Here is a 27,624-nt window from a genome sequence, read left to right as displayed (position 1 = left end):
ATTAACCGTATTGCAGTTTTTGAAGGGGGAAAAGTTTTATTTTAGTCGAACTCGTGTATGACGGTTGTCTCAGGTATCGCATTTCCTCGGCTATAACATCAGGAAGGCACTGTTTCCTATCGATTCCCGTAGAGCAGGCATTTTCAACCTGTTGCTCGTGGGCACCACAAGCGGTGCTCCCACAAGCACCAAGGGCGCTCGCACTCGTGTCTGATTTCGTACTTGTGATCACTTGATAAACGCTCCGAATTGACACCCAGTATTTGCACATTCGAGGATTGCAATTGTCCTGATTCCAGCTGGGTGCAGGTTTTTTGCATGGGCAAACGGGACTCATGTTCATAAGCCAAAAATTTTCGGGGCCTATTCGTATGTCAAAGATGGCACACGTGTTCTTTCGATATTTTAATTTTTTCACAAAAATATTGACATATTTTTAATTTTTGATTGTCTTGGGGAAGGGGGTCACGGGTCATCTACCCCTGTGCGTGCTTCAAAGAATGTTATACATAAAGCCTCCAAAAAGTCGTGCGTTTGTCCAGCGAAAAATTTTTAGAATGTTTTTTCTTGCTGTGTTTTTTAATGGGAATTACGACGATAAAAACAGAATTCGATACATTGTAACTATCAAAGTTCGTAGTTGCTCTGGATTAATGGTAGTATTTTTTCGTGTCATCTAAAGCAGGGGTGTCCCAACTTTCTACTGACATAATTCGTTGTCGTTCGTGCGAAATGTCATACGTCAAAAATTCTCGATTTTTTTGACACATGTGCTTCTTCACATGTGTTTGTGTGTTCCGAAAAATGTCATTATAATCTCATTATTCATGGTTCTGACCAATAAAAACATCAATATGAGATATTTACATAGCAAGGAACACATGTGAAAAAGCAAAAAAAAAAGGGGGGTAAAAAAAAAATTTTACGAATAAATATGTTGCACAAATGGCAACGATATGGCAATATAAATTCTTACGCTTACCACTCTCCAACATATAAATTTTTTGCAAGTGACGCTCATTTTTCAACATCGATCTCATTTTCCATTTCCACATAGAGGATTGCCCCGTATTTCGAAGAAATTTCTTCGATGAAGGACTTTGAACATGCGCGGTATGGGATACGTCGACACTGCGTACGACCAAACACGGCGGTGTGCATAGATTTGCGAATTGAAATCGGAGATGGACCATCTGTCTTCACATATTTTGAAATATTTCCAAGGCAATCCCCAGCACGTTTGTCGCGTGTTGACCTCCAGTACGGAATCTTTGAAATCCTCAACCTCGGTTATAACAACAAAATCACACGGTCCTTTCGATGTCGTTATAAAACTCAGTTGCAGCTTTTTTTTTTTTTCTACACGAACAGCAGCCCCCAACCACCGAACCTAAGACGAGAAAAAAAAATGAAGAAAATAAACATACATAAATATTTACCTGAGGCGGAACGACCTTTGACTCGAATCAGTCCGCAGACATTGTTAGCAGACAACATATCTCGGAATATTTTCGAGGCATTGGCGGTTTTATTTTTCTCCTTAGACATTTTCTTCTTTTCTCGAGCAAAAATATTCCTGACAAGAGAGAGAGATAAAAGAAATGCACGGAAGAAAAAAAAATGCACATTAATTATCCATGACTGCGTATGATAAACAGGAAGCCCTAGTACACCATTTCTTTTTCTCTTTCGTCATTTTGAGTAATATATTGGAAGGGAAAAATACTTTTATTGTTTTTTATCATCTTCTCCATGTTAATGACCCTTTCCACCGAAATATAAGTTGATACGGCGGCGCGTACATGTGCGTGTTTTCTGTATATATATATATATCCATCTACGCACACTTACTTGCATGTATTATTATTGTGGAGTTTGCTCTGGGTCCTTAGAGTTGGGACGGGGTCAGTTCTGTATTAAGAAGTGGTGCGTTAACCCCAGAAACGAGGGGGGTTCACTGAGCCAATAGTTTATATTGCGGCCGGACCTTTGGCCTTTTTTTTTGGTCTTTCCACGATGATGATCTCGTCGGACAGATGGTATTTTTTTTCGTAATCTTACTTCTTCCTTTCTTAACGTACAATTGATATGAATGGCCATTTACGTGATGTCTCACATTCGTTTAATATCGGGGTATCGGATGGTATTTGCTTGATTCCGTTTTTGTCTCATACGCGTTATGGAGGAAGGCTTTCTTTGCCTTTTTTTTGCGATATAGGATTTCGCGATTATTCCACCGTCAAGACAATTTTTTTTTTGTCCCTTCTATTTATCGGAAATTATTTGAAGGAAAATAATTTCCATAAATTTATAGATAATTGTTAAGACAGGGTGATTCCGTAACTCTCTTTGCCGCTCTTTATTTGATTATGAACCAAAATCTAAGATCTATCACATATATTTTTTGAATTACAGTGTTTTATAGACAAAATGTAGGATGAAATTTCAAAAAAATTCACACGCACCTAAACATATTTTGGTGTAACTTATGAAAATATCGTGCAATCCTTTAAATTTTGGTTCATAACCTGCAACTAGCTAAATGCACTGTGAAAATCACAAAGCATTTCATTAATAAAATTTTTTGCAATCTTGTTTCGAATATCACGTGAATTTTGCCTAAGATTTGACATAAAAACGACTTTTTCATAGAAAATATAATAGATAGACCCAAATTTGTCCTTGTTTTCACCATTTCGAGACACTTTCTATCAAAAAATGTATTTAAAGTTCACTCCAGAACCATTTGAAAGTAAAGTGACGAGAAAGGTAGTCGGATACCTTAATACAAGATTTGGTGAAGAAAACTCATCACCAAAATTATAACCAGTCTTTCGGAGAATCTTGTCTTAACAAGTATATACATCTGGTGGCATATGTCATTCACGAGCTATTATTGACCGGAGCCTTTCAACATATATATATATATATATATGTATACGCTCTAAGGGAGAAATATTCTACCTGTTCCATACCTTAGTTAGTAGACCACTTGTTAGTTGGAGACCGGGGTTCGAGTCCCTTTGGGGCAGAGATGAATTTTCCTCCTTGTAATCATAAGCTCCACAAATAACCTAATCGTGAATGACGTATCTTCAATACTTTAATGTTATTTTGACTTTAACTTCTTAACAAACTAATTGCCAAAAACTCTGTCCAAGACAAAGAACCCTTAATATGCTTATATGCCCCTGCCCCAACGCATTGTTTGCCCCGGCTTCGCCCCAATGCCACCTATAGAACAAGGCCTCCGCACGAAGCTCGTCGCGTCACTGAAGAAGGTCATTTCACCTATTGCCATCGTATACAGCAGGCCGACGCATGCGATATCTTTACCTTTTTATGCAGTACATCCAATGGCAATAGGAGAAATGGCCTTCTCCATTTACATCACAAGTGTGGAGGCTTCGTTCTATAGGTGGTGTTGGTTGTCCACGGTGCTGTTAAGATGGCGTCCCGCATTTCTTCGATTCCATCGTTACATGATCGGGATTTCGACACGATCCTTCTTTTTCACGTCGTCCCTCGGCGTTTTACGAAAAAGGCCCGATCAAAAATTCCAGAATCCTCTCTCTCTCTTTCCTACCCATCTTTTTCTTTTCTGCTTCGCTCCTCGGCACTGCCGCCACCACCACCACAACCAGGGCCAAGCGAGCCATTTGCATCAAGGAGTCGAGCCAAAAGTGAATATTTACGATTGCGAGTGGCAAAGAAACAGAGAAGAAAAATTAAGAAAAAAAAAGGGCTTATTTTTCCTCCCCCCTCGGTATGGAAAGTTGTAAAGAAAAGATAGAAAAGTGTTCTTTTTTTTTTTTTCTGGGGGCTCTGGAGGTTTTTATGATTTTGTTCGGGGCGAAGGACCGAATCATTTTTAATGAGGGTCGTTTGCCTTTTTTTTCCTTTCTTTCTCTCTTTCGAAAGAGCCACTCGGATCTTAAGAGCAAAAAACAGCGATCGAAGCGAAAGTGCAATTTATGCTTCTCCGTCTCTCTCTCTCTTTTATATGCATATTTCGTGTGTCTCTATACGCCATTCCCTTCAGTGGAATAGGTCAGTGCTGCCATGAAAATTTCCATTCGCCGCGTCGGGACTTTCTCCTCCTTTTTCTTATTCTTGTCCCATTGACTTATTCGGTGTTTCCCACGATGCCCTTGTTTCGATTTTGCGATTCGTGACTTTTTCTTTTGTGCGTCGGTGGAGTTTGCGTAACACAATCGTATGTACACTATCGTTAAAGCCGGGTTTTCCCAGCTTTTTTTTTTCCGTCGCGTGCAACGTGAATCGTCCGGCGCGTCCGCTCACCAACAAGAGAAAAATCCAGTGGTCTTAGTGACGGAATCGCATCTCGAGGTTATGGGTTCGAACCCACCCACTGTCGCCACAGTGGCGGTCGGCTGGAGTTGGTTTCCTGTGTTTCCCAACGTCGGGGCGCGAATGTGAGCCGAATTATCCCCGTTATAAAGTCTTGCCGCAAAGAGCAATGAGCCTACAAACGGGACAGATATTCAATCACTTCATACCCTTCACTTCTGAATGAGAGGCGATCTCCCAGTTCAAAAGTCTCGCCACAGAGAGTACAATAAGCAAATGGTACAAATAATCAATCATTGCACTTCGCTTCGGAAATACAGATGGCAGCACTGAAAAATCAAATACAACACTAGATACGCACTCAGACTGTTAGGTACTCACACTTCCCTAGGACGCAGGTAGTGCATTACCCATTTTGATGATCGACATAAATATTGTTTCGGTTTCGTGTGTGTGTGGACACAACTAAATATATACTGTATATATTTACATTTTTCTGCGCCACACCATCTAGCGGCTTGATGATCTAGTTTTCATGAGTGACATGAACATTGTTTTAATACCTTGTACTAGAAACAGATTAGACTTAATTATTATTTTGATGATAAATTGTTATTAATTCTATTTGCAGTATTCAGCGCTCCTCAGGTTACCAGACACCATGTCCTACTCCGAAAAGATTGAACACGTCGAACATATCATCGATGCCCTTGATCTCAGGAACTGCCAGAACACTAGTAAGTGGATACTTTCTATTGGTTTTACTAGTAAAAACATAAATAAAAAAATTATGGCAGCTTCGAGGAAACTATCCGAGAGATCGCTAGTTACCTAGAGGGTTGTAATGTAACTGTTAAGGTCATAAAAAATGATCTGCAGCGATCAGATTTGACGTTTCGGAAGGGAACCCCGCCCATTGCGAATAAAAAAAAGGGGGGGGGCATTTGTCCCCCCGCAATGAAATTGATACCACACAAAGTCAACCAGGGGAGGAAAGAAAGGTATTAGGTAACAATATGAAACTGGAATGGGGTTTTTTTTTTGTGTGTGTGATGGAAATATGTGTGTAGGGGGTTATTTCGGTAGGGGAAATGGAGGAGACATTATTTTTTTCTTAACTCCTTGAAGTAGTATTTCTTATGCATTTTTCTACCTCCCCTCTTGTCTCGTCAAACCTGTGGAGGTCAAGGTCGGCAAAAAAAAAGTGGGGGGCTCTCAAAGAAGCAGTTACAAAGTAATACAGGAAAGCCTTTTTTTTTGCCTTCACAATCTTTTCACATGCTTCAAGAAAAGAGGTGGGACGATAGATAGGGCTTTATAGATTGGAAAAGCAGAAGAAAAATTAGGCGTATCTAGGTTTTTTCTGGTGACTAGCTATAGGATGAGGGACTATGTAAAAAATGAAATTTTTGATTCGTTGGGGGTTTTTCGTTACGTCACTTCCAGGACACTCTCAATCGGGTCCAACATGGCAAACTGTTGAAATGTTTTTACACGAGGGGACAACTTGCGGGAATACTCTGATTGGACAGACGTCACAAGTGGAGTTCCTCAAGGAAGTGTCCTCGGACCTATACTTTTTTCACTTTTTATGGACCAGGGTATCGATGTTATTGTTAGCAAATTCGCAGATGACGTGAAGCTAATGAGGGAAGCTAATCAAAGTGATAGGGAGAGATACCACATATCAACCTAAGCAGGATTTCAGAGTGGGAAAATGAGTGGAGCATGTCTTTTAGCTTTGAAAAGTGCATGGTCGTCCATTTTCGTTCGAACAACCCACGTTCCACTTACGAGTTGAATGGTGTTGTTATTCCGGTTGCAACTGGGATCACCGATCTGGGTATTCTTATTGATGAGCGGCTTAGGCTTTCTGAACTGCGTTCAGCGGTGGTCAGAAAATTGAATAGAATGATCGGTTTCATTCTCAAAAATATTTCTTCGCGTTTCTCCTAAAGTGATCCTTTCACTTTTCCGGCCTTAGTTCGTCCTGAATCGGAGTATGCCGTCAGGTTTTGAAGACCATGTTTACAGACGAACATTTACTTGGTCGAGGGGGGGGGGTACAAAATGCGATTAAAAGGGACTACCCTGGGTACCTACAGTATTTTATTTGCTTCTCGAACCCTGTCGACGGCAGTAGGTGGCACGGCCGTCTTAAGAGCATCATGGGGCCCACCTGGGCACGGTCATGATGCTCTTCCACGACACTGCTTGATAGTCGACTGATTTTTTACGGTTTTACAGCTTCGAGGCGCGAATGTGAGCCGGTCTCCCCCTTCAAAAAGTCTCGCCACAGAGAGCAACAGGCCTCTTACAGCGGTACAATTATTGAATCATTGCACTTCATTTATAGCTGGAAAAACTGATGGCAGATAGCAGCCTATACACATAAGAAGCATTACACAGTATGTACCTGTAATGTAGTCATATCTTAATATGATAATTCCAGCGACTTTTCCCCGCTTGATCGGATATTACTCTTCACACGTAAACTGTTAATACACATCAATCACTATACGCATAATGTTTTCATTGAATGAAATGTTTGGAATTAATTGTAAATATGTCGATACGTTGAGATTATATAAAAAAAAGTACATTTGATTGTAGGTACTGGCTTCCAAGCATTCAAGTTGTCGTCAATACGTACATTTATTTTGTTTCTGTTCTCCGTTGAACCACTAGGGGGCGCTAACTTTCGTAATGAAAAATAAAATTCTCGGGTATTGTGGTTATTGTAATTAAATGTAATTTTCATCCCATTTTTGATGTGGGATTTATTCGAGAAGTTTTATTAATATTGATCCTTCATCAGTTTTCAGTATGAAAACTATACTAACGCTGTAAAATGACAATTAAATTGTTCCCCGCATAATCGGATATAATGTGCTTTGGAATCGTGTTATCCGAATAAGCGGAGTCCGACTGCATTCAATTTTACAACGGGAAAAAAGATTATGGAACTCGGGTAAAAAAAAACGATAATAGGTGGATAGGATTTCAGAGAGCCCTTGATTATATCCCGGATATAAAACACTTGCCGAGCATCATCCTGAGATTGGCCTGGTAAAGATCCGGAGCGAGACGGGCCAATCTCCAACATCTTGATTAGCACTTCGAGACGAGCCTATGCTCTATCAATCCATTCATTGTTATTTCTCTTTACGGTCTCGGGGCAATGGATGAGTCTTTGGCGTGGCAGTGGCGTAACGATATGGTTCCCATCGCAGTCACTTCAGACACACACAGAGAGAGGGAGTTCTCCTTTCATACAACCACATTTTAAGACGTCGACGACCTTGCTGTCGTCGAAATAATCCTTTGCTCCTCCCACCGACAGAAAAAAAAAGGCAGCGGTGGTTATGTATCGTAAAATGGAAACATATCATCATAATCATCGCTTTATAACGTCGTTGATGAAAACTGAGTGGCCTAGTTTGTTAGGCAATGAATCGGCTTAAGCCAAGATCAGACATTTGTGGAGCAGAGGAACGTCCTTGTACTTAAAAAAAAGGGGAATCGTAGCGATAATAAAGCAATTTCTGATCCAATTAAGCGCGATCGTTACTTATAAGTGACGAGTAGAAAGCATTACATTTTATCATTACTCGTGGTATTATTATTATTTTTGATGTACGAGAGACATGCATATCATATAACCTCCTTTTCCCACTAAATTCAGTTATAGGTGATATGATGAAACGCGGACTGTCTGGTGGCGAAAAGAAACGGGCCAACATTGGCTGCGAACTCCTACAGAACCCAGCTCTGATGCTTCTGGACGTAAGTTTCATTAAGGTTTATATAAAGAATACACACACATGCTCAACCCGTGGCCCTCATATGGCCCTCTGAGTCGTCTGATGAAAACCTTCGACCTCAAACCCAAAATTTTGTAAAAATTAACTGACCTGCACATTCCCAGATCGCTTAAGGACCTACAGCGTATTCACCGATCTTTTGAGTGCCCGCAGCACAATTTCAGACCACTCAAGCGGCCCGTGACATATTTATAGATCGCTCAATTGGCCCGCGGCACAGTTCTAGATCACTCAAGTAGACCGCGACTCGTTTCCAAAACTATGAGCACCGTTGATATACGGGGTGATTCGTAGCTGCTTACTTTGAATCCGGGCTACCATCATCAGACGTGAGGCACGGTGCGAAAATAATTCCAGGGCACTTTAGCCCCGATTTTATATATTTTATTGGGGAAGGGGAATCCAAAGATCCATTCACACAACAAGTTATAGACACTGTTAACTGTAAATCAACACAAAAATATTTTAATGAAAATTTTGGTACCCAATGAAAATTCAGAAATGAAGATAATTTTGAATTGATGAAAGAAATAACGAAAATTAGTGCCTAATGATCTGATAAATTCAGAATTAATGAAGATTGAAATTAATGAAAGAAAAATACTCCAGAATTAATGAGAGAAAAATACTCCAGAATTAATGAGAGAAAAATACTCCAGAATTAGTGAGAGAAAAATACTCCAGAATTAATGAGAGAAAAATACTCCAGAATTAATGAGAGAAAAATATCCCAGAATTGATGAGAGAAAAATACTCCAGAATTAATGAGAGAAAAATATCCCAGAATTGATGAAAATTCAGAATTCATGAAAATTCCAGAATCAAACATTTGAACCTCAGACACCTTGTTCACCAATGTTTTTGATGTCTGTATTTTTTTTTTCATTTTTATTACCCTTGTAAGTGCGGAGTCTAACCACGGGCCCGGTGCTACCATAGCTGTCGCACACGCCCAACTCTGTACTTCACTGTGGGGTTGCTTAACTCAAGACCTACCCATTCCTATCACAAATTATGACTTGAACTGTTCAGGTGCCAAATTTTCAAACCGAGAACGGCCAGGCTAAACTGAAATTAAGACCGCCATGAAAACCTAAATCATACAAGGGTATCTGCACTTAAAGTTATGCTCTGAGCTGTCAAAGTGTCATGACTATCTTAGTGGTAGTCAAAACTACCACTTAGATAGTTTAGACACCTAATTTGGACACCGCAAAGACAGTTCATATAGTAAACGAATTAATGCTTCGAATCCAAAAAGAAATATATTTTTCATGTTCTGTGAACACGATTAAGTGCCTATATCATTTCGTGGGATTTAATATTTTGTGTGTTTGTAACAGGAACCGACGTCGGGATTGGACTCGTGCACGGCTCACTCCCTGATGGTGTCTCTGAAGAGGCTCGCTGCTAAGGAGAACAAGTCACTGGTCGTCACGGTGCATCAACCCTCCAGTCAGATTTTCTACATGTTCGATAGGCTGTTACTGTTGTGCAATGGCCAGGTGAGTAGTCCCGACACGTCCGCTCAGTCGATACCGTTTCATGTTTTGACCTTTGCGGTCTGTCTGTTTAAAGAATCCAGTTCCTGCTGTTCTTCCTATATCAATTATACACTTATAACTACAGATATTTCTAATTAGTGCAGTCGTCGACCCTCGGTATTCGCGGTTTCCGTCTTCAGTTTTTTTTTTTTTTTTGGAAAACTGTTAAGGTAATAATTCTTGTATCGCAACAAAATGTAAGTTTTACGTGCTAGAACAAAAATGAACAAAAATCAGTCATCTGGTGGATATCCTCCCACCAGATGACTCTTATTTTTGTTGAGATTCCTTCATCTACCGCAGAGTTTCTTAACCAGGAGAGATTTCAGGAGGTCCGGGAAAAGCATTTTTTAGTTTAGTGTTTCTACAATTATTCCTACTGAATGTAGGAAAATGTGGTAGCTTTTTTTTTTTTGGATTGGTTATTCTCCAGGGACGGGATTGTTTTTACTACAGACTATTCTCGTGCCTCCGATAGTAACTAACGTAGTGAAAATGGAACTATCTGGAACCACCGAAGGTAGTGGTGGTAATGTAAAAATCTTGTATATCTCTTTTGTACATTGTATCAAATTACTGTACATCTTGGTGGTTATCAGTGTCTAATAGTAGGGTGAAACCCAGTCGATTCTTACTTTAAAAATTGACATGCAAACACTGGGACGTTTCTTTGGGATATGAGACGTCTGGCAACCTTGATCGCTCTCCGAGTGAATTTTTGAAAATAACGTAGATGAGTGTAAACGGAAAAGCCAGCGTGCAATTTCTATATTTCAATTTTTTTTCGAAATTTATCGAATTTAAACAATTTGCAATACGATGTGTAATAAATTGATTATTTTATTCCAGGTGGCGTATTTTGGTGATGCTAAAAAAGTCGTGGATTTCTTCAGTAACCTAGGGATGGAAATCGCCCCGCACTACAACCCCGCAGACTTTATAAGTGAGCTTCGAAATAATGATTATAACACCTCGTTCAAATGTGTTCTTGTGAAAAAATTTCAAATTTGCAATTAATTTAAAATTTTCAATTTGTTTTGAGTGTTTCTCAATCATAAAAGGGACGAATAATATGTAATTATTTCTCTTTCAGTGGAACAAGTAAAAAAGAGCCCAGAAGTTCAAGAGAAAGTTATTGCTGCTGCTCAAGAGCAAAAGTAAGTTTTCGGAATGCCTAAATCGGGGTAACACGTACCATTCTTGCATCTCTCCTAATGGATACTCCCGCTAGCGGACATTTTTTTTAAATTACGTTGACGGGACTTGATGCATTTTACTACCCGTTAGCGGACAAAAGTTTTGGTCCCTTGAGTGTCCGTTATCGAGAGGTTCTACTGTAAAATTCGACTTTGAAAGCGCTTCTAAAAAATGTGCCGTTTGAAAAAAAAAGCTCAAGTCCAGTAGGACAACCGCTTTGTTATGTTCACTTTTGAACGAAAAATACCGAAATGAATTAACAAGGTGGATATATCCCCCCCCCCTTTGGTAGAAACGACTTACATTTTAATTTCTAGCAAAAATATTCCCGTTTGAATGAAAACTGTTGCAATATCTGACAGAGCTCATCCCAAAGATTCAGCAACCGCCTGAAAATGAATTTCGAATAAAAGTGAAAATGTTCCCTTTTTGAAGATAAGCTCCCCTCACATGTGCCTGACAATGGCTTATTTGTTGCTTCTCGTTGACATGGAAGAGTAGCACAAAATATCGCAATATGACGATATCGTCGAAGTAGCCGAGAGCGTACCAGGAGAAACAGCCACATAGTCACTGATCAGATGTACTAATTTTCTGGAGTGTGAAGGAATATTAATGATCACATAGTGTACACGAGATAGGATTTATGCCGGGATCGGGGGGAGGGATTTTGAGGATCTGCCAATGTTATATCGTGTGTTGTAAATGAACTGTCACATATATGTGTGTGTGTTTTATAAATATTTTTTCGCAATCAGGAAAGACCCGGATTACCCAAAGGAACTGCTGGAAGATTTCTATTGTCCGTCAGTCGTGATCGAGACGAGTCCGCCGTACGAGGAGAGCACGGAATCGGTTGAATGTTCCCAGTGTCATCAGCAGATGTGGCCAGCCCTGAATAACAGGTAACGTGGATTTCATCATTCCTTAAACTGTTCTTATTTTGTGCAATGAAAGTATCGATTTCATTGCATTGCCGTAACATGACCATTAATATGAATCACTGCCTTAACTTTTTTCTTCTTCTACGAAACTGCGATTCGCAGACATTCTGACGATTGTGATACGGTGCCCCACGAGAGCTGTACCCATCCTCTGGTGTGGAATCTTTCCAAAGACAGTCCCGATCACAACCAACCCGTTGAACTGAGGGTGATGATCAATCCGGACAAAAAGATGCCAACAGTCTACAGTAAAGTTGGTGAGTCGCTTCTCTTTCGCGAGCACAGTTTAAAGTGAAGCAAAACATAAAGTTAAATACTGTATTCAAAAATATTCATTTTTCTGCACATCGATATTTTCATCGATAGATTTCAAGCTTTCTGTTTGCATTTTTTTTCCCCTGCAGCCCAATTTATGTGTCCACGTTCCACTAAGGAACCTTCCTTTGCCCTTAATGTCGAAGTGGAAGGAGAGTGTTAGTGAGACATTTCGAAGACAAAATTTGTCCTGTGCTTTTGGGATGTGACACGAGCCGTGCATTTTTTGTAAAGCCCGTGCTTAGATCGTGACGTGTTGTTTCGCAAGTAACCACCATGTTCAGATCATTTTCGTGATTAGATTCAGTGTTTAAATCATAATCACTAAGTCACATGTTTTATATGAGTACAATCTAACTTATACAGTATTTTGATTGAAAGTTGATCGATGTTGATTTATACTTGGATGTGTTGATAAGACTTAGATAAAATGAAGTGATATCACAGGATTCATGTATTCCTTTAAATAAGAGTGTCGGGCTCATACTGGTTAGACAAGCTTAGTCATTCTTGTTTACATTGATTTTCATGGCGCACCGTTTCAATTGGTGTGAGTTGCGCCAAACAAATCACAATCACCGTGAACAACAATGACAAGCTTGTCTAAAGCTGTCTTGTCTAGTCGTGTCTAACCGGTGTGCGCCCGGCCTCAATGTACTCGTGTCTTTCTTTGTGTAGATATATAGCAGGGCTGAACAAATTCGAGAAATTTTAAATTCCCAATCGGGCACGTGCCTTGATATAATAGATGCCCGAATCGATGGCCGAAAAATATTGATAAATATGGTTGCACTGGATTTACACAGTACTTCAAAAATTGGAAAAAGATTCTTATAAGATATCGAAATTTTAAAAGATACACAAAAATTATAGAATGCGCCAGGCTGAATAGAAATATTTACCAACCAGTTTCCATACTTAGAAACAACTAGATTTAATTATTACGAGGGCTCATGCTCTAAGAGGGCGTGTAATAATATCGTAAATCACAACAGAAAAGGGAAAAAACCAACCTTGGTTCCGATTCACTATACAGAACTGCACTTGAACAAGTGTGCACCTGTACCCATGACCCTCACATCGGAGGGGAACTGACAGGGCTCCAGCCCGGGGGCCCGATATGAATCCCTTATATTGACTACAGCGAAAGGCCTGTGGGAAAATCCTGGTTTGGAGTCCCAATCCTGATTTGAGATCCTCGGGGCCTCAAAACATTTATGCATGTTTCTCAAATCGTGCGTCGCGGCTACGAGGGGCGTCACCAACCTTTTTCGGGGGGCGTTGATTTGTGTGCCTTGTTTACGCTTTGAAATGGTTCTTTTACGGAAAAATATATCTATCAAACTATTCAGAGGAGCTGCAATGAACCATGAATTGGGCAACGGAGCCGCGGCTGACAATAGTATTGAGAGCCACTGTATTAGGGGCCGTAAAATTAGATCACCATATACGGACTGTATGTTTCATCATGACTGCTCAACGAATTCTGTGGAATTTTATGCATGTGTATAGGAACACTTGCATCTTTGCTGATGAAAAAAATTAAAAATGAGAGTTAAATTTTTTTTACATGCTCGGGTCGTATATAGCTGGAAAAAAAAATACCTGCCCGTCAAAGTTTTTACATGCCCCAGGCATCTCGGGCAATAGATTTGTCCAGCCCTGATGCATAACACTGTTTACTCGGACACGTTCGTGATCACGTGAATGTGTCTATAAACGAATACCAAACGAAACGCTACTCATTTAATGTCGTTGGTATGTTTTTCTCGCCCTTGAAAATACAGAGTCCAGGGACGATGACGACTCTGGCAGGTCTTCGTGGTCGGAGGCGGCCAGTTCGACCTTCAGCAGCGAAGAAGACCTCGAAGAAGAAGTCAAATGGCCGACGTCGTTCTGGACGCAACTATCTGTGCTCACCCAGAGGAACTTCATGGAGGCCCGGTCGAGGATGCTCTCCAAGCTCAACTGGGTACAAACCGTCGGTCTAGGTATCATCTGCGGTCTCATCTGGTTCCAGATACCCAGGGTCGAGTCATCATTAGCTGATATAAGAGGATGGGTAAGAAACTGTGAGATTTAACATGATACGAACATGACTGAGATATTATTTCGACTTCACGTGAATGAAAAGCATCAGTTTTTCCTCCGTCACAAATAATAAATTTCTGTTTTTCTTACTCAGATGTTCTTTGGTACAACGTATTGGATGCTGTTTGCTCTGTTTGGTGCCCTAATATCATGTAAATACTCTATAAGCATTAATGTTCTTCTATTTCGTTACTGTTCACTTGTAAGGAAGTTGTTGTTGTGTTGAGAAAGGTCTAATATAACCGCGTTGTATCGTTTAATAGTTCCCCCGGAGAGAGAGGTCATCAACAAGGAACGAGCGTCTGGTGCATACAGGTTGTCGGCGTATTACATGGCGAAGATGCTCGGCGAGCTACCTCTCGTGATAACACTGCCAACAGTTTTTCATGTCATATCCTACCCCATGTTGGGCTTTTACAACGTTCAAACATTCCTCAGCCTGTGGGGCTTCCTTTTGCTCAGCACAGTAGTTGCACAGGTGAGTATAATTCTATTTCTCCAGAAACAAACCAAAAAATATCGTTCGTTCATGTTCGAATGTTGTCTGACGTTGGAAATATTCTGAATTGCGTTATTGTCTCCTTGCAGAGCGTGGGGCTTTTCGTAGGAGCTTCCTGTATCGACCTGCAAGTGTCGGTTACAGTTTCGGCCCTGTACTCTCTGTCGACTATGCTTTTCGGAGGATACTATGCATCGTCACTGCCATCGTGGTTGCAATGGTTGCAGTACCTGTCCATGGTACATTACGCCTTTCAGAACATGCAGATCGTAGAATTTGGTGGAGGGCCGCCAATAAGGTAATGCACATCTATATTAATTTGACTTGACATGGAATTTATACCCCTTTCTCTCTCTCTGACAAAATAAATGGGTTCCCAATCTTCCAGATGCGGGCATCACTCTGTTACGGCCGAATACTAATTTGCTCTTGTATAATAAAAGTATGCATTTCAAACCCCTGAATAACGGTCACCCCCCCCCCCCTTTTATAAACGAATTATTTTTTGTTGCCGTTGTCGGTAAAAGAGAGGATTTAGTGTATTTACTAGTATGTCAAACAGAGAAAAAGGCCGGGAAAAAGTCAGAATTTTCGATAGTTTGCTGCCATCTATTGGAAAACTATTGAACTTGAAGTTACCGACTTGTTTCGCACTTACGTCCATAGATGGCGATGGCTTTCACAAAATTACAGATTTAAGAATTATATTATTGGGAGTTATGGCCATGCTTATATGTCTAGCCAGTTTAAAATATAAACATTAATTTATCACAAATATATATATATATATATATGAGTAATATAGAACAAATTAAAAGGAATTTTTGTTTTTTTTTCCCGAGAATTCAAGAGAAGGTCCCAAATCATATTTTTCATTTCCCTATTTTCCAAGTGAAAAGGTTTGATATTATTTGATATTAGATATTGATATTATACAGATACGACAAAATATTAGGTACACATAGATGGTTTTGCCCAGTAAGTTGCGGTGCCAGCCATAGGCGGTGATAGACTTGGAAGTCTGGGGGGGGGGGCAAGATGATGATGATGTCGATTCATCTATACATATATGCATTAGATCAGTCGACTTCACCTTTGATGCTGCATTCCCCCCCCCCCCCCGTATCTCCACCCATGGTGCCAGCTGTTGGCTATGCACCTTGTGTGCGTTATGCGCTGACATCGAGTTTCCGAATCCAGAAGCAAACAATTCGGCAGGCCTATTTTGCCTGTTGTAATTATGCGCGAATTTTGCAAGGCACACAGATTGCTTTCCATGCATTTAAATGTTGCAAAGATTGCTTTCCCTAAAGAAAATTTTTTCGATATTGGGTAACTCATACGAATTGCAGAAATTGTGTCTGTTTGTTTCAATATCATTCATCTATTTTTTGCACGTAAACTGATTTCACGATATTTTTCTCGAGTTTGTATCCGTGTGTTTTATGTGTTGGAGAAATACTAATTGCGTGCCGCGTTCGTTTTTTGTGCAGGTGTGCGCCTTCGAATTCTCTGTTCGAAGTATGCAGGACAGGCAACGTCACTTTCATTCCCATATCCGACGTCATCACGCAACAAGGTCACCCGCTACCGATATGGGCGAACACAGTCATTTTAATAGGATTTCTAGTGGTCTTCAGAAGTTTAGGTTATCTCGTACTACGGTACATCCGCAAGCCAAAATAGTAGATATATATATACATATTTCTTATTTTTCGTCGCTCCCCCCCAAACACTACTTCTTTATTGCGCATTATTTCCATTGTCATCTTTCATCAGCCATTTTTTCAAAGCATGTAATACGTGAAGTCTCAGGCACAGCTTACTGCTAGTGTGTGTGTGTGAACGCATGTCGCGACCGACATCAAATGCTTTATAAGGACCATGTGACAATTTCGTTTGGTGTGCGCGTGTGTGTTTACTCTATGTGTGACATTATCATCAATGAAACAGAGTGAATACAGTCGCCGTCGATGTGTCTCAGCTGATCCTTCCACTTATTTCGTTTCGAATCATGTGTCCAGTGTTGCACGAGACACTCACACACACACGCGCGCGCGTGTTTTATTTTTCTGTGTATTATTCGCTTATACCTCCCTTCATTCTATGTATAGCTGAACAAAATATAAATTAAGAAGAAAAGAAATTATGTGTGTAATGTCAGTTGTGCCAAAAAAAAGCTACAGAATATAAACGGCACGCGACAGTCATGTGTTGCACATTTTTTTAAATATTTTTTTCCTCTTTACGATGTTATTATCATGTCTGGATAGGAAGGATGGTTTATTTATGCACATGTGTGTGTGAATGTGTTTTCTTGTGATATAACTAAAAAAAAAAACCGACAAAAAAAATTATTCATGGCATTATGAACATTATTACTGCTCAGTCTGCATAAAATATATGAAATTTATTATATACCGACACATTGTCAATGTGCCGCCCATTATTATCATGTGCATCGCAGTCACTGACGTGTGTGAATGGATGGAACGAATGCGTTAAAGAAATAAATATTATATTGTGTGCGTGTGTTGTTTTTTCATCAAAATGCAAAAAATTACTTCGATGTATTTGCACATTGAACATTTCTCTGGATGCACATTATCTTTTGTGTCGCGTTAACTTTTGAGCAATATTCGATTTAAATTAGAGCTTTTGTGTGGATTTTTTTTCGATTAAAACAGTTTCTTCACATGATTATGATTATATTTGTGGATTATTATTATAAATTATAATCGAGGAAGGAAAAAAAAAGAAATGTTCAGAGGAGTTAATATATTATCATGTCAATGCGTGTAGGGTTTACCACCTATACCGTCATGTTTCCATGTTAAGCTTGTATGTTGATTGATGTGTCCTTCGATGCAAATTATCAGTGCCTATCAAGTGCTTGAAAAATTAATTGTAATGAAGAGTTTAGGGTTAACATTTTCTCTCACAACTACTTGCATATGAAATGGGGCTCGTGCCCGAAAAAACAAAAATTGTGTTGTTTGCGAGAACTAAAATTATTTCTTACAGAAAATTGTAATTTCATTTCTTTTTTTAAACTCATGTTAATGTGTTCATCGACGTTCACTCGCTATTTATATATATTTTGTTTTCGTCGAGCCAACACTGCCATTTACATGAAATGAACTTGAATATCACATTGAAATTCCATTTCTCCAAGAAGAATGGTCATTGACATTTCCATAGGCGTAAATTCGTGGAAAATATTTATAAAATATGAGGGTCGTTTGATAAGTAAGGTTAAAAATTGGGGTGTTTGCTTTTTTATCAATTCTGTTTTGTTTTTCAACATATTAACCTTCGAGCTCCACACAACGCAGAGGGCCATATGGCCCCTCAGGTTGAGAAACACTGTACTCTATTGTAGTGGTAAATCCGTATGTTGCCGTAAATCATTGGGGTTTTATGATCCAATATCGACAAATTGTCTTTTGAAATACCTCTTTGTAATCGATTAATCGCCACCATCGCGATACCCATCTTGCACAAAGCCTTTGCATTTCCAATTTGATTGTCAAGAGTACTTCCAGAAACTGTCAAGATTCAAGGAAATAAATAAATTCATATTAAAATAAAAGTGTTCAATACATCTGGGGGGTCCCGGTTTAATAGCCGAGAATACCACGGTATGTATGACCGGGTGGTCCGCGGGCTTCATGAAAGTTTTAATTTCACCCATAATACCTGAAAGGTTGAAGACCCCTATTTTAAAGAGTGCTATTTACAGTTGCAATAATCTGAACACGATTGTGCTGCATATATCAGACATCATCAACCCGTAGCTCGATGCTCTTGTCCGATTTCGTGCTCGCAAGCACGCACTTGATCAACGTTCCAATTGAACACATTGTACAAATTAGATTCAAAGATTGAAGTCATCCTGATTTCATGCATTCGCATGTCAGGCTTGCCGTAAGGGTAACTCTTCTTTTGATGATGGTTACAGGCAGTGCTCGCGACTGCGAAAATGGTAAAGCTACATATCTATAGCCATATACCATTTTTTTGTGCTATATATATCATGGAAATTTATCTTACTTATCAAACGCCGGTCGTATTGTAAATCCATATTCACGTCGTTTGGTTAGGATTAATCGTGAATGATCGACCGACCGACACATGCTTTTTAATGACAATAACTGCCGTTTTACATGAATCGTACGTATTTTTGTTAAGTTTTATTATTCATATTGACACTAGGAGATATAATATAACAATCGCGGGTTTAATTTTTCTTGGATATTAAGGTTTAGCCGAACGTTCAATCATATGCAAATGATTTTTAACAAGAAAGAGAGATAAAATGGAGAGAAGATTCGAATATTTTCACGTAGGAAAGCTATCTACTGCCTATATTGAAAGCCTATGTGATACAGCAGTGGTCCCCTATTTGCCTACGGAAGCGCAAATTCACGAGCAATTTTTTTTTTCCTACAAGGAGGGCAGCCTATTTCATAAATTTGATATGCCGTCATTTTACTAACAGTAGTTGACGACGCTTACTTTGCTTTGGTACATCTTATTAGTCGCTCCTAGGCATTAGGTTGTAGACCGCTGTGATATAGTGTTGTCGTGTATGTGAGGTATATATAGAGAGAGACAGAGAGAGAGCGCGTTGCCAATATAAAATTTTGTCAAAATATGGAGTGAAACTATTTTTCTGAAATCGAAGTGACCTTAAGATTGGAATTTCGCAATTTGAAATGTAATTGAATATATTTATTAGTTGAAGTTGAGATTTTACATTGAGAAAATAAATGCACCCTACGGGAAACCCCCGTACGGCGAATCACATTCGCAAGTCCGGGGGTAAGTAACTCATATTTATTAGTCTGATGATTTAATCAAACAGACGTTCCTCGAGTTCCACGGAACACAGTTTGGGAAACACTGCCGTAGGAAAATTCCTCGGGACAAATTGATAACGTAACGTTCAAATGGGAACTATGCAACGCTGCGTGTTGATGTTGACATAAATGTAATGCATAATTAACGTGTAAAAGCTACTATGTAGAGATTATTTGATATCGATGCGACAAAGTCCTGTTTCGAGGTTAATTTTAGTCAATGAATTTTAAATTCACGTGATTTCAGGACCAATTGAAAACAAAACAAATAGTTGACGTGTAATTAATTATTACTATTATCAATGATTTTTTATACATCATGTTTTTAGTTTCCTAATTTATGACGTGTACTTTATATATTTTCTTCTTTTATGTTTCGTATGTTTCGTGCGTATGTGCGTGAGTGTTTATCATGATCATGTCTCAATCACAATGTCTTGATTTTATGACGAAGGATGAAAAAAAAAAAAAAGATTTAGTATTAAAAAGTGCTCTTATGAAAAATCTTGCGCATTTTTTGTGTTTCCATGTCTTTCATGTTGTTCATTATGCATTAGAACTTATTATACTCTCCGAGAACTATTCGAAACTATTCCCGGGTCTTCCAGCCACTCTGTCTTCACGGAGTGAGGGCATCAGTGAATCTCATTATTTTCTATGATTCTTAGTGAGGTAACGAGTCGTTTTTTCACTCAAACATTTTAATCAACAAAAGAACAACCGAATCACAATTATACATGTATATATATCACAGTTTCGTATCAAAAATTTCTTAAATATTGTCAATTCCTCTTTATGAACATCTTCTCTACGGCCATAAATGGTGCTTCGAACAACAGTGACGTCACAAAAGCTGCCATGTACGACATTACCATGAAACCCAGGAACAGCGTTGTCTGCAATTGACAAAGAAAAGGCGATACCGATACGCTGAGATATTTGAATTCAAAAATTGGAGAAAAACCATGAAAGAAAAGCAAAAACTAACGGACCTAAGTTGGACCTTTCCCAAGTTTTCTTGGAAAGGTGAAAACTTGGAATTTTGTTTGTCTCAGAAGATACCGGGCAACAACTTTCTAATTGGAGGTTAGAGGGGGGGGGGCGGGGGCGTATATTTTTTTTGCACAGCGATTTTGTCATTTTCATGCATATTTTCTCATTTTTGAAATATAATTCAGAATTTTTAACTTTCTCCTAGTCATTCAGTTCGGCTATCCATTTTCAGTGAAATGGATTGTACGTTACATCGACTTGATAGCTGTCTTCACGGGGAGAACGGCGCGAGTGATTTGATACTTGCGTGTACGGGGCAAGGGGAGCCACCACTGTAAATCTTTGCTAACTTTTTCCGACACAACCCTGCTTCTTTTGAGGTAACGGAAGTAAGGTGCTTTGTATCAGTTCGCGGGAATTTGAGCGGATCTATCTATCCATCTGGGCGCAAGGGCTGTTGGCCTGATTCACACCAAATTGTTTCCTCTATATCTCCAAAAGTACGCAACGCAAGTCAAAAGCATTGGTATTGTCAGATGCACATTGCAAAAGTGCATCCAATGATATCACTCTGGTTTCAATATCACTTCCCGTCTGGGTACCAGACCGCTGCCTTGCTTCCTAACATTGTTTACCGCTGTATCTCGAGGTGTTCACTACGAAAATAGACGGCATTGGTATCGTTTGTTAGCTATTCCAAGTACAATGTCGATGAAAGACATAATTTCATTATGTCAGTACCTACCACGCGATTCAAGGCACAAAAAAACCGTATTCACGTCAGAACCGTGTCTATGACTGACACCTCCCACCACCTTTCAAATGCAACCATGAAAATATTGAATGTATGAATTTTTTTTTCACTTACTGTCATGATATACGTCATTGTTAAAGTCTTGTCTAGTGACTGGTAGAAGCCCATAAGTATGATAGGGTGCACGAGGTACGCACAGTACGTCAACCGGCTCAGTGGCACGAACGCTCCATGCGAAAGAATTTTATTCACGAAACCTGCGAATAATTTAAATACATCCAGATCGAGTTTTAATTGGTCGAAGAGCTGTATTAAAAGTAAATATTCAAAGCAGTAAAGATAAATCATTCAGTTTCATACCTCCATTTTCGGTGACGCACGTGAAAATCACCCACGACAGCGCGGCAGTGAATAGCGAAGGTGCAAGGGCGTTGTAGAAGGCTGCGAAAGCGACACCGGTGTCCGCGTGGTGCAACGCGTAGATAATCGTCAACGATACCACAGCTGAGACGGACCAGCCGATCGCTTGAACTGTCTGAAATGGAGTTAACGCCAAGAACCAGTCAGACAGCACGTTAGATGGTACATTGACTCCACTGTTCAACAAATTTACAGAGTTTACAAAGTTGGTTTACAACGTCTTTGTAAATGCATTCAAATCGGTTCATTTACATTTCTATGACCATAAGGGAACATAACATTACCATATCTCTAAATCGTTAGCTGTAGTATTTCAAATTGGAGGTGGAGGACAATGAAATTAATGAATCGCACCATTCATACTAATTCGTACTAACGAAATTTCGTTATATAGGAATTACAGATTTTCACGTTGTTCCTATGCGAACTTACCTGAGGGAAAAGTTTAAAAAAAAGTTTTTTCGTTAAAGCGAGATTTTTACTATAACGGTTTTCGTTAAAACGGGCTTCGGCTTTATAATAGCACCTTTCTTCTCTCAGTTATTGCTCTCGTGTGAACGGATTTTTCTTTGTATTACACATTTTTACGGCGTTTCAATTCTCCACAATCGGCACTTGTAGAATGAAAACTAGAGCTAATTATATCCATTTTTCGGCCATCATTTTCATTTTTAGCAGCATCAAATCCGTATAAATTGGTTACTTTTATTTAATTCACAATTTTGTTGTTGAACGGCGTTCGTGACCAAGCTTTTATACAGTGGCGTATCAATGAGAATACTCACCGTGGACAGATGAGTTTTGCGATCTTTCCCCTTGTAGAGAAAGTAACCAAGTATCACACCAACTAGATAAGGTCCGATCCTTGTATATGGCTTGATGTAGAACTTTTGAAAGTAATCCAGCATTCTGCAAAGAAACAAATTCATTGTCACTTAAAGAAATGCCGGTGACTGGTCATCCCATATGTTCTGAGCGTTTTTCTTGTATGCAAGATCCATTGCTGCAAAAGTGGTTCACCGACAGGGTTTAAACTAGGCATAGTTTTTTGGACACGGACTGGTTAAGAACCTGAATTTAACCAATCCACGTCGATCTACTATCCCAAAATTGTGTGACTATAGTTTAAACCCTGTCGGTGAATAACTTAATACCACCTAATTATCATCAGAATTACTCTCACTTGAGTCCGATTAAATCATGTCCACCTCGAAATCTTTTTCCTACACTTCGCTTTCTAAAAGATTTTGAACTATTTCATGTAAATTAACAGATTCGACTTATAGAAAATGCATTAAAGAAAATGAGCCTATGATATTTCAAAACGCGCTTTCTCTCAGTGGAAGACTGAGCATCAAGCTGAACAGTCTAGACATTCTAGGCGAATATCTTTTCTATTTTGCAGTCTGACACAGAAATGAGCTGACCAAATTACAAATGAATAGGGCGCCTAGGAACTCGTGTATATATCGTGTAGGAAAAAACATCGGCATTAGTCGCATGCAAGATGCCGTGCAGTTCGGAGCTCTCTGATTTCGAGAAAGGTATAATTATCGGGTATCACGAAAATGACCGATCCTTAAGGGACATATCTAGCGAGCTGAAGTACCCAAAATCAACAGTGGCCTATGTGATTAAGAAGTGGAAGATGAGCTGTAATTGTCGGAATTTGCCCCGAGTCGGCAGACAAACGAAACTGGGAGATAGAGACCGACGGGTGCTGTCCAGAGAAATTCGGAAGAACCGCACCCAACCGATAGCCCTCATCGACGAGGAGTTTCAGCAGGCATCCGGAAGTATTGTTTCAATGAATACCATCCGTAAGGAAGCACATCTGATTGGTTTTCATGGCCGTGCTGCTGCCCATAAGCCTTTGATCACAAAGTCCAACCGCGTTGCTCGATTAATGTGGTGCAAAGCACATCGAAATTGGACCGTAGATCAGTGGAAACGGTTTCTTTGGAGCGACGAATCAAGGTTCACCCTCTACCGTTCCGATGGCAGGGTCTGGGTCTGCCTGGAGAACGTCTCCTGCCAGAATGCATTGTGCCAACAGTCAAGTTCGGCGGAGGTGGAATTATGGTCTGGGGGTATTTCTCCTGGCATGGACTGGGGCCCTTGATCTCCATTCATGGTAAGCTCAACGCCGATGCCTACTGCACTATTTTGTATGACAATGTGCTTCCTACGTTGTGTCAGTTTTACGGGGTGGCCCCTGTTACTTCCAGGACGACAATGTCAGCTGTCATACCAAGGCTTGGTATTGTGCCAATGGGGTTCATCGAATGGACTGGCCTGCCCAGACCTGAACCCTATCGAGAACCTCTGGGACGAGTTGGATCGCCGAATTGAGGGGTGCCCTACCCGTCCAAAATCGGTGAAGGAACTGACATGTCTTCTCCAAGCCGAGTGGAAGAAAATACCACTAGCCGTCACACAAGGACTTGTGGAAAGTATGCCCCGGAGGGTTCACGCTGTAATTGCCTCTCGTGGAGGCTCTACCAACTATTGATTCTGAATAAAGTTAGTTTTTCTTTTCTATCACAGGTGTCCAAATACTTATTGGTAGATACTGACACTAGGGACGAAAGCGGTCAAGAGATAACTCACTCAGTTCTACTAGATGCCTGCTCCAGGCTGTCTACGCAACATATGCTTTTCCAAACAGAAGGACTGCTAACTATATTAAAATTAAAATAATATGTAATTTAGTACTTTTAATACCTATTAGCGTTTAAAAACTTCCCAGACAATTTTCTTGCAATACTAATTCCTGAAAAAAAAAAATCTAAATTCATATGTACTGTTTGCAATACACCATCAACTGCATGCACGCTGTCATCAAAAAAAAAAATCCATGAAATGCATCTATTAGCTTGTTGCTTGAAATCACAATAGATGACGCTTAATTTCCTGAGTTATTGTATCGAATTGATTTCTCTTACTCTGTAAGTGGTGGTGTATTTACATAAGGTGGATATTTTTCATTTTTCTCCTTCTCTCTCTGCAGCAGCGTTTCCAAAAGGGGGCAATGGAATGGTCCGGGGGTGGGGGAGCGGTAGAAGCTACGGAAATAACATAGGATCCTATGGATTGACTTGAGTTGGCAGGAGGGGGGGGGGGCGGCGATGAGAGAAAAGAGTATGGGAACTCTGCTCTATAGGATTCACTAATTTTCCTCGCTGAATTTTTCGGAAGAATCGATGCCATGACATTGGTTTGCGAATATAATACAGACTGGCAAACTTCCATATTACGGCATGTCATGTAATGCATTAGCATGCGCACATAGCGAGAAAGACTTAAATCACCCGAAAAATACATAAAACGAACCAAGTAAAGAAATATGGTAGATGTTTTGCTTATCTAAATTGCATATGATGAACGCAGGTGTCGAGGAGATATGATCGAAGTGTTCAAAATTTTCAATGGGATGGATAGGATGGACCATGAACACCGCCAAGCGACTGCTTTTACAAGGGGACACCAGTATCGATTGGTGAGGGACAATGCAAGGTTATGGTGTCGCCGGGAATTTTTCTCCAATAGGGTTGTTAATAAATGGAATAGCTTACCCCCGGAGGTAGTAAATTGTAGCACAATTGACGCGTTTAAAAAGAAATACGATAAACATGTTGGGGTAAATCGAGAAGCTATCCATTCTTAGAATAAGACAACCACAAGTATTCCTTATGGGCATTGTATAATATTTTATCATGTATATATATTGTTTATAATTTGTGTCTAATTGCATTTTTAATTGGGTTGCTGTATTTTTGAAACATATGACAACCATATTTTTATGGGTATCTTTTTATCAGCCACTCGTTGGGCATTTTGCCTGTTGTGGCGTTGTATTTGTATTTGTATATTTCTCGACACTCTGAACAACTGAACCGCGCCTACGCTGGACTGAAATTCGGTGAGCCTTCTTCTTGTAAGCGTGCAGGGCCGTAACTAAGATTTTGGGGGGCAAACAAACATGATTCTATCGTCCCCACTATTGAAATTCAATGATTTTATGATGATGCTTTGTTTTGTCCTAAACTTTTTAAGTTTGCCACCCTGGCAGTTGCCCTTTTAACCCTCCCCCCGTCTAGTTCTGGCCCTGGTTCTAGGCATGTCCATTTCAATATCAAGGATCCTACAGTAAAGTGATATTCCGGCGTCCCCCATACTTAGATGGAAACAACATCTTTCGTAACATGCTCACACTTGAAAATCATAGTATCAGATATCCTCATGTAGCCCCTCCCCCCATAGACAGGAGACCCAGGCCATGCCGGAATTAGCGCATGAGTCAAGATGGTAATGTTTGCAGCTCTTTTGGATTCTGAAAGTAGTAATACTTTCTTCCGCCATATATTTCACTTGAAAGCCCCCACTTTGAGAACCATATTATAATTCGCAATGTATAAAAATGATTTTTCTTGCCGACTTACCTCCCCGCAAATCCTGGATCGTGCATTTGAGAGATGGCGAAAAAACCCGCGAAGAAATCGTAGTTCCAAGAGATGGCGATGGCGCAGATCCACGTGCCCAACAGTACGGCGCTCACAATTGGCAAACCAATCTTGGCATTCCTGAAATTCCGAACGAATATGTACGTTCAATGTTCAATATACACATTGTATATACACATTTCCACAAATTTGCGTTTTCATTACAGTTACGAAGACTCGTGCAAACCGTTCTTTGATACGAAATGTTTAACCATAAAGTTTACGAGAACGATCGTTTCTTATTGTAATGAGTCGGAAAATACAGTAAAATCCTCTCATGAGGGACGGTCACCCCTCACCCCCCCCCCAGATGCGGTTACCCTTGTTTTACGGCAAAAAAAAAAAAAAAAACCCGGCAAAAAGACTGTTGAATTAATGTATTCTAAACCCCTGCTTAACGGTCACCCTCAGAAACAGTCACGGACACCGTTCTTATCATTCGTTCCATTTGGACTAAAATCCTTATACGGACACCGATAATCGCAATCTTAGTTGAAATTATGCTCACTAGATAGCAGTACAAGTTCTACCATTTGATTCACGTATTGGCTGCTTTTTAATGAAATTTGTTAACATTTGACAACTCTGACGTCTCGGTTTAGGATCTGAAATCACGTGTTTATGGTCTGTGCTCGTATATTTTGCACACGATTCCACGCTGCTGCCAGCTCTTGCACATCGTCGCTCTCTATCACTATTGGGGAAAAAAATCGACGACATCAAATACATTGATTTATGGCGGTATCGGAGGAGGATTATGCTCCTATAGATGATAATGTGAGAATAGAAGATCATACCACACATGGAAATATCCTAAATCGTTGAGAAATTAGCAATGCCAGAGTCATCTTAAAAATTCACGGAAGAAGTACAGCGTGAGGAGCAATGAAGCTGTGTCAAAAGCTATTTAGGGCGTTTCGAAATTACTGGACGGATGAAATATATTTTCCTGTAAACACAATGGCGAGAAAAGTATATTTGATTTAGTCTCGCAACTTGAAATACATTTTGATGGAGTTGGAATTACACTCAGCAAAACCCACCAAAAATACATATTGATCAGTTTTTCCCAAAATATGTAGATTCATTACATGCTAACTTTGCATAATACAGTATTACTTTTGTAATTTTAATTGCGTATCTGTGCAATATTTGATTTGCTTTAATGACTTTAATCGCATCTTATGTTGTCAGAATTGCGTTCATTAAAAAAACAACCATTTCAGTATTGTTAATACTGTGTGTATTTTACAGTTTCAACCGGAACCCCCTCTTTTACGGACGAATTTTTTTTTCTCCCCGCGAGTGTTTGCAAATGAGAGGTTTTACTGCAATAAATTCAGTTTAATTACAATCTGATGTATTACA

At 39.7% G+C, this 27,624-nt stretch overlaps 2 protein-coding genes across 4 annotated transcripts in view; one reads left to right on the top strand and one right to left on the bottom strand.

Annotated features, from left to right (window-relative positions):
- Nucleotides 1-19,852, top strand: part of LOC149081013 (uncharacterized) — a 236,654-nt gene extending 216,802 nt beyond the window's left edge. For 2 of the 3 annotated variants that reach the window (XM_089237748.1, XM_089237747.1), the window contains exons 4-15: nt 4,943-5,048; nt 7,997-8,097; nt 9,479-9,640; nt 10,529-10,622; nt 10,773-10,836; nt 11,635-11,781; nt 11,923-12,077; nt 13,923-14,197; nt 14,321-14,378; nt 14,490-14,704; nt 14,815-15,023; nt 16,219-19,852. In XM_089237748.1, coding sequence (XP_089093874.1) covers nt 4,943-5,048; nt 7,997-8,097; nt 9,479-9,640; nt 10,529-10,622; nt 10,773-10,836; nt 11,635-11,781; nt 11,923-12,077; nt 13,923-14,197; nt 14,321-14,378; nt 14,490-14,704; nt 14,815-15,023; nt 16,219-16,411 — 1,779 coding nt within the window. In that variant the 3' untranslated portion in view covers nt 16,412-19,852. The remainder of the gene's footprint in view (nt 1-4,942; nt 5,049-7,996; nt 8,098-9,478; nt 9,641-10,528; nt 10,623-10,772; nt 10,837-11,634; nt 11,782-11,922; nt 12,078-13,922; nt 14,198-14,320; nt 14,379-14,489; nt 14,705-14,814; nt 15,024-16,218) is intronic. The other variant, XM_089237746.1, reaches the window with a different exon arrangement.
- A 424-nt stretch (nt 19,853-20,276) lies between these two features.
- The window catches only part of LOC149081012 (uncharacterized), a 58,848-nt gene continuing 51,500 nt past the window's right edge, over nt 20,277-27,624 (bottom strand). Inside the window, exons 25-29 of the mRNA XM_089238283.1 lie at nt 26,197-26,337; nt 22,540-22,663; nt 21,695-21,869; nt 21,449-21,591; nt 20,277-20,483 (exon numbers count right to left, since the gene is read on the bottom strand). Of these exons, the coding sequence (XP_089094409.1) occupies nt 20,370-20,483; nt 21,449-21,591; nt 21,695-21,869; nt 22,540-22,663; nt 26,197-26,337 (697 nt within the window). The 3' untranslated portion in view covers nt 20,277-20,369. The remainder of the gene's footprint in view (nt 20,484-21,448; nt 21,592-21,694; nt 21,870-22,539; nt 22,664-26,196; nt 26,338-27,624) is intronic.

This window comes from Pholcus phalangioides, unplaced genomic scaffold (genome assembly GCF_987345545.1).
Source record: "Pholcus phalangioides strain wild (caught in Gottingen) unplaced genomic scaffold, Ppha-v1.0 ptg000010l_1, whole genome shotgun sequence".
NCBI lineage: Eukaryota > Metazoa > Arthropoda > Arachnida > Araneae > Pholcidae > Pholcus > Pholcus phalangioides.
This window is presented reverse-complemented; position numbering and strand designations above follow the sequence as displayed.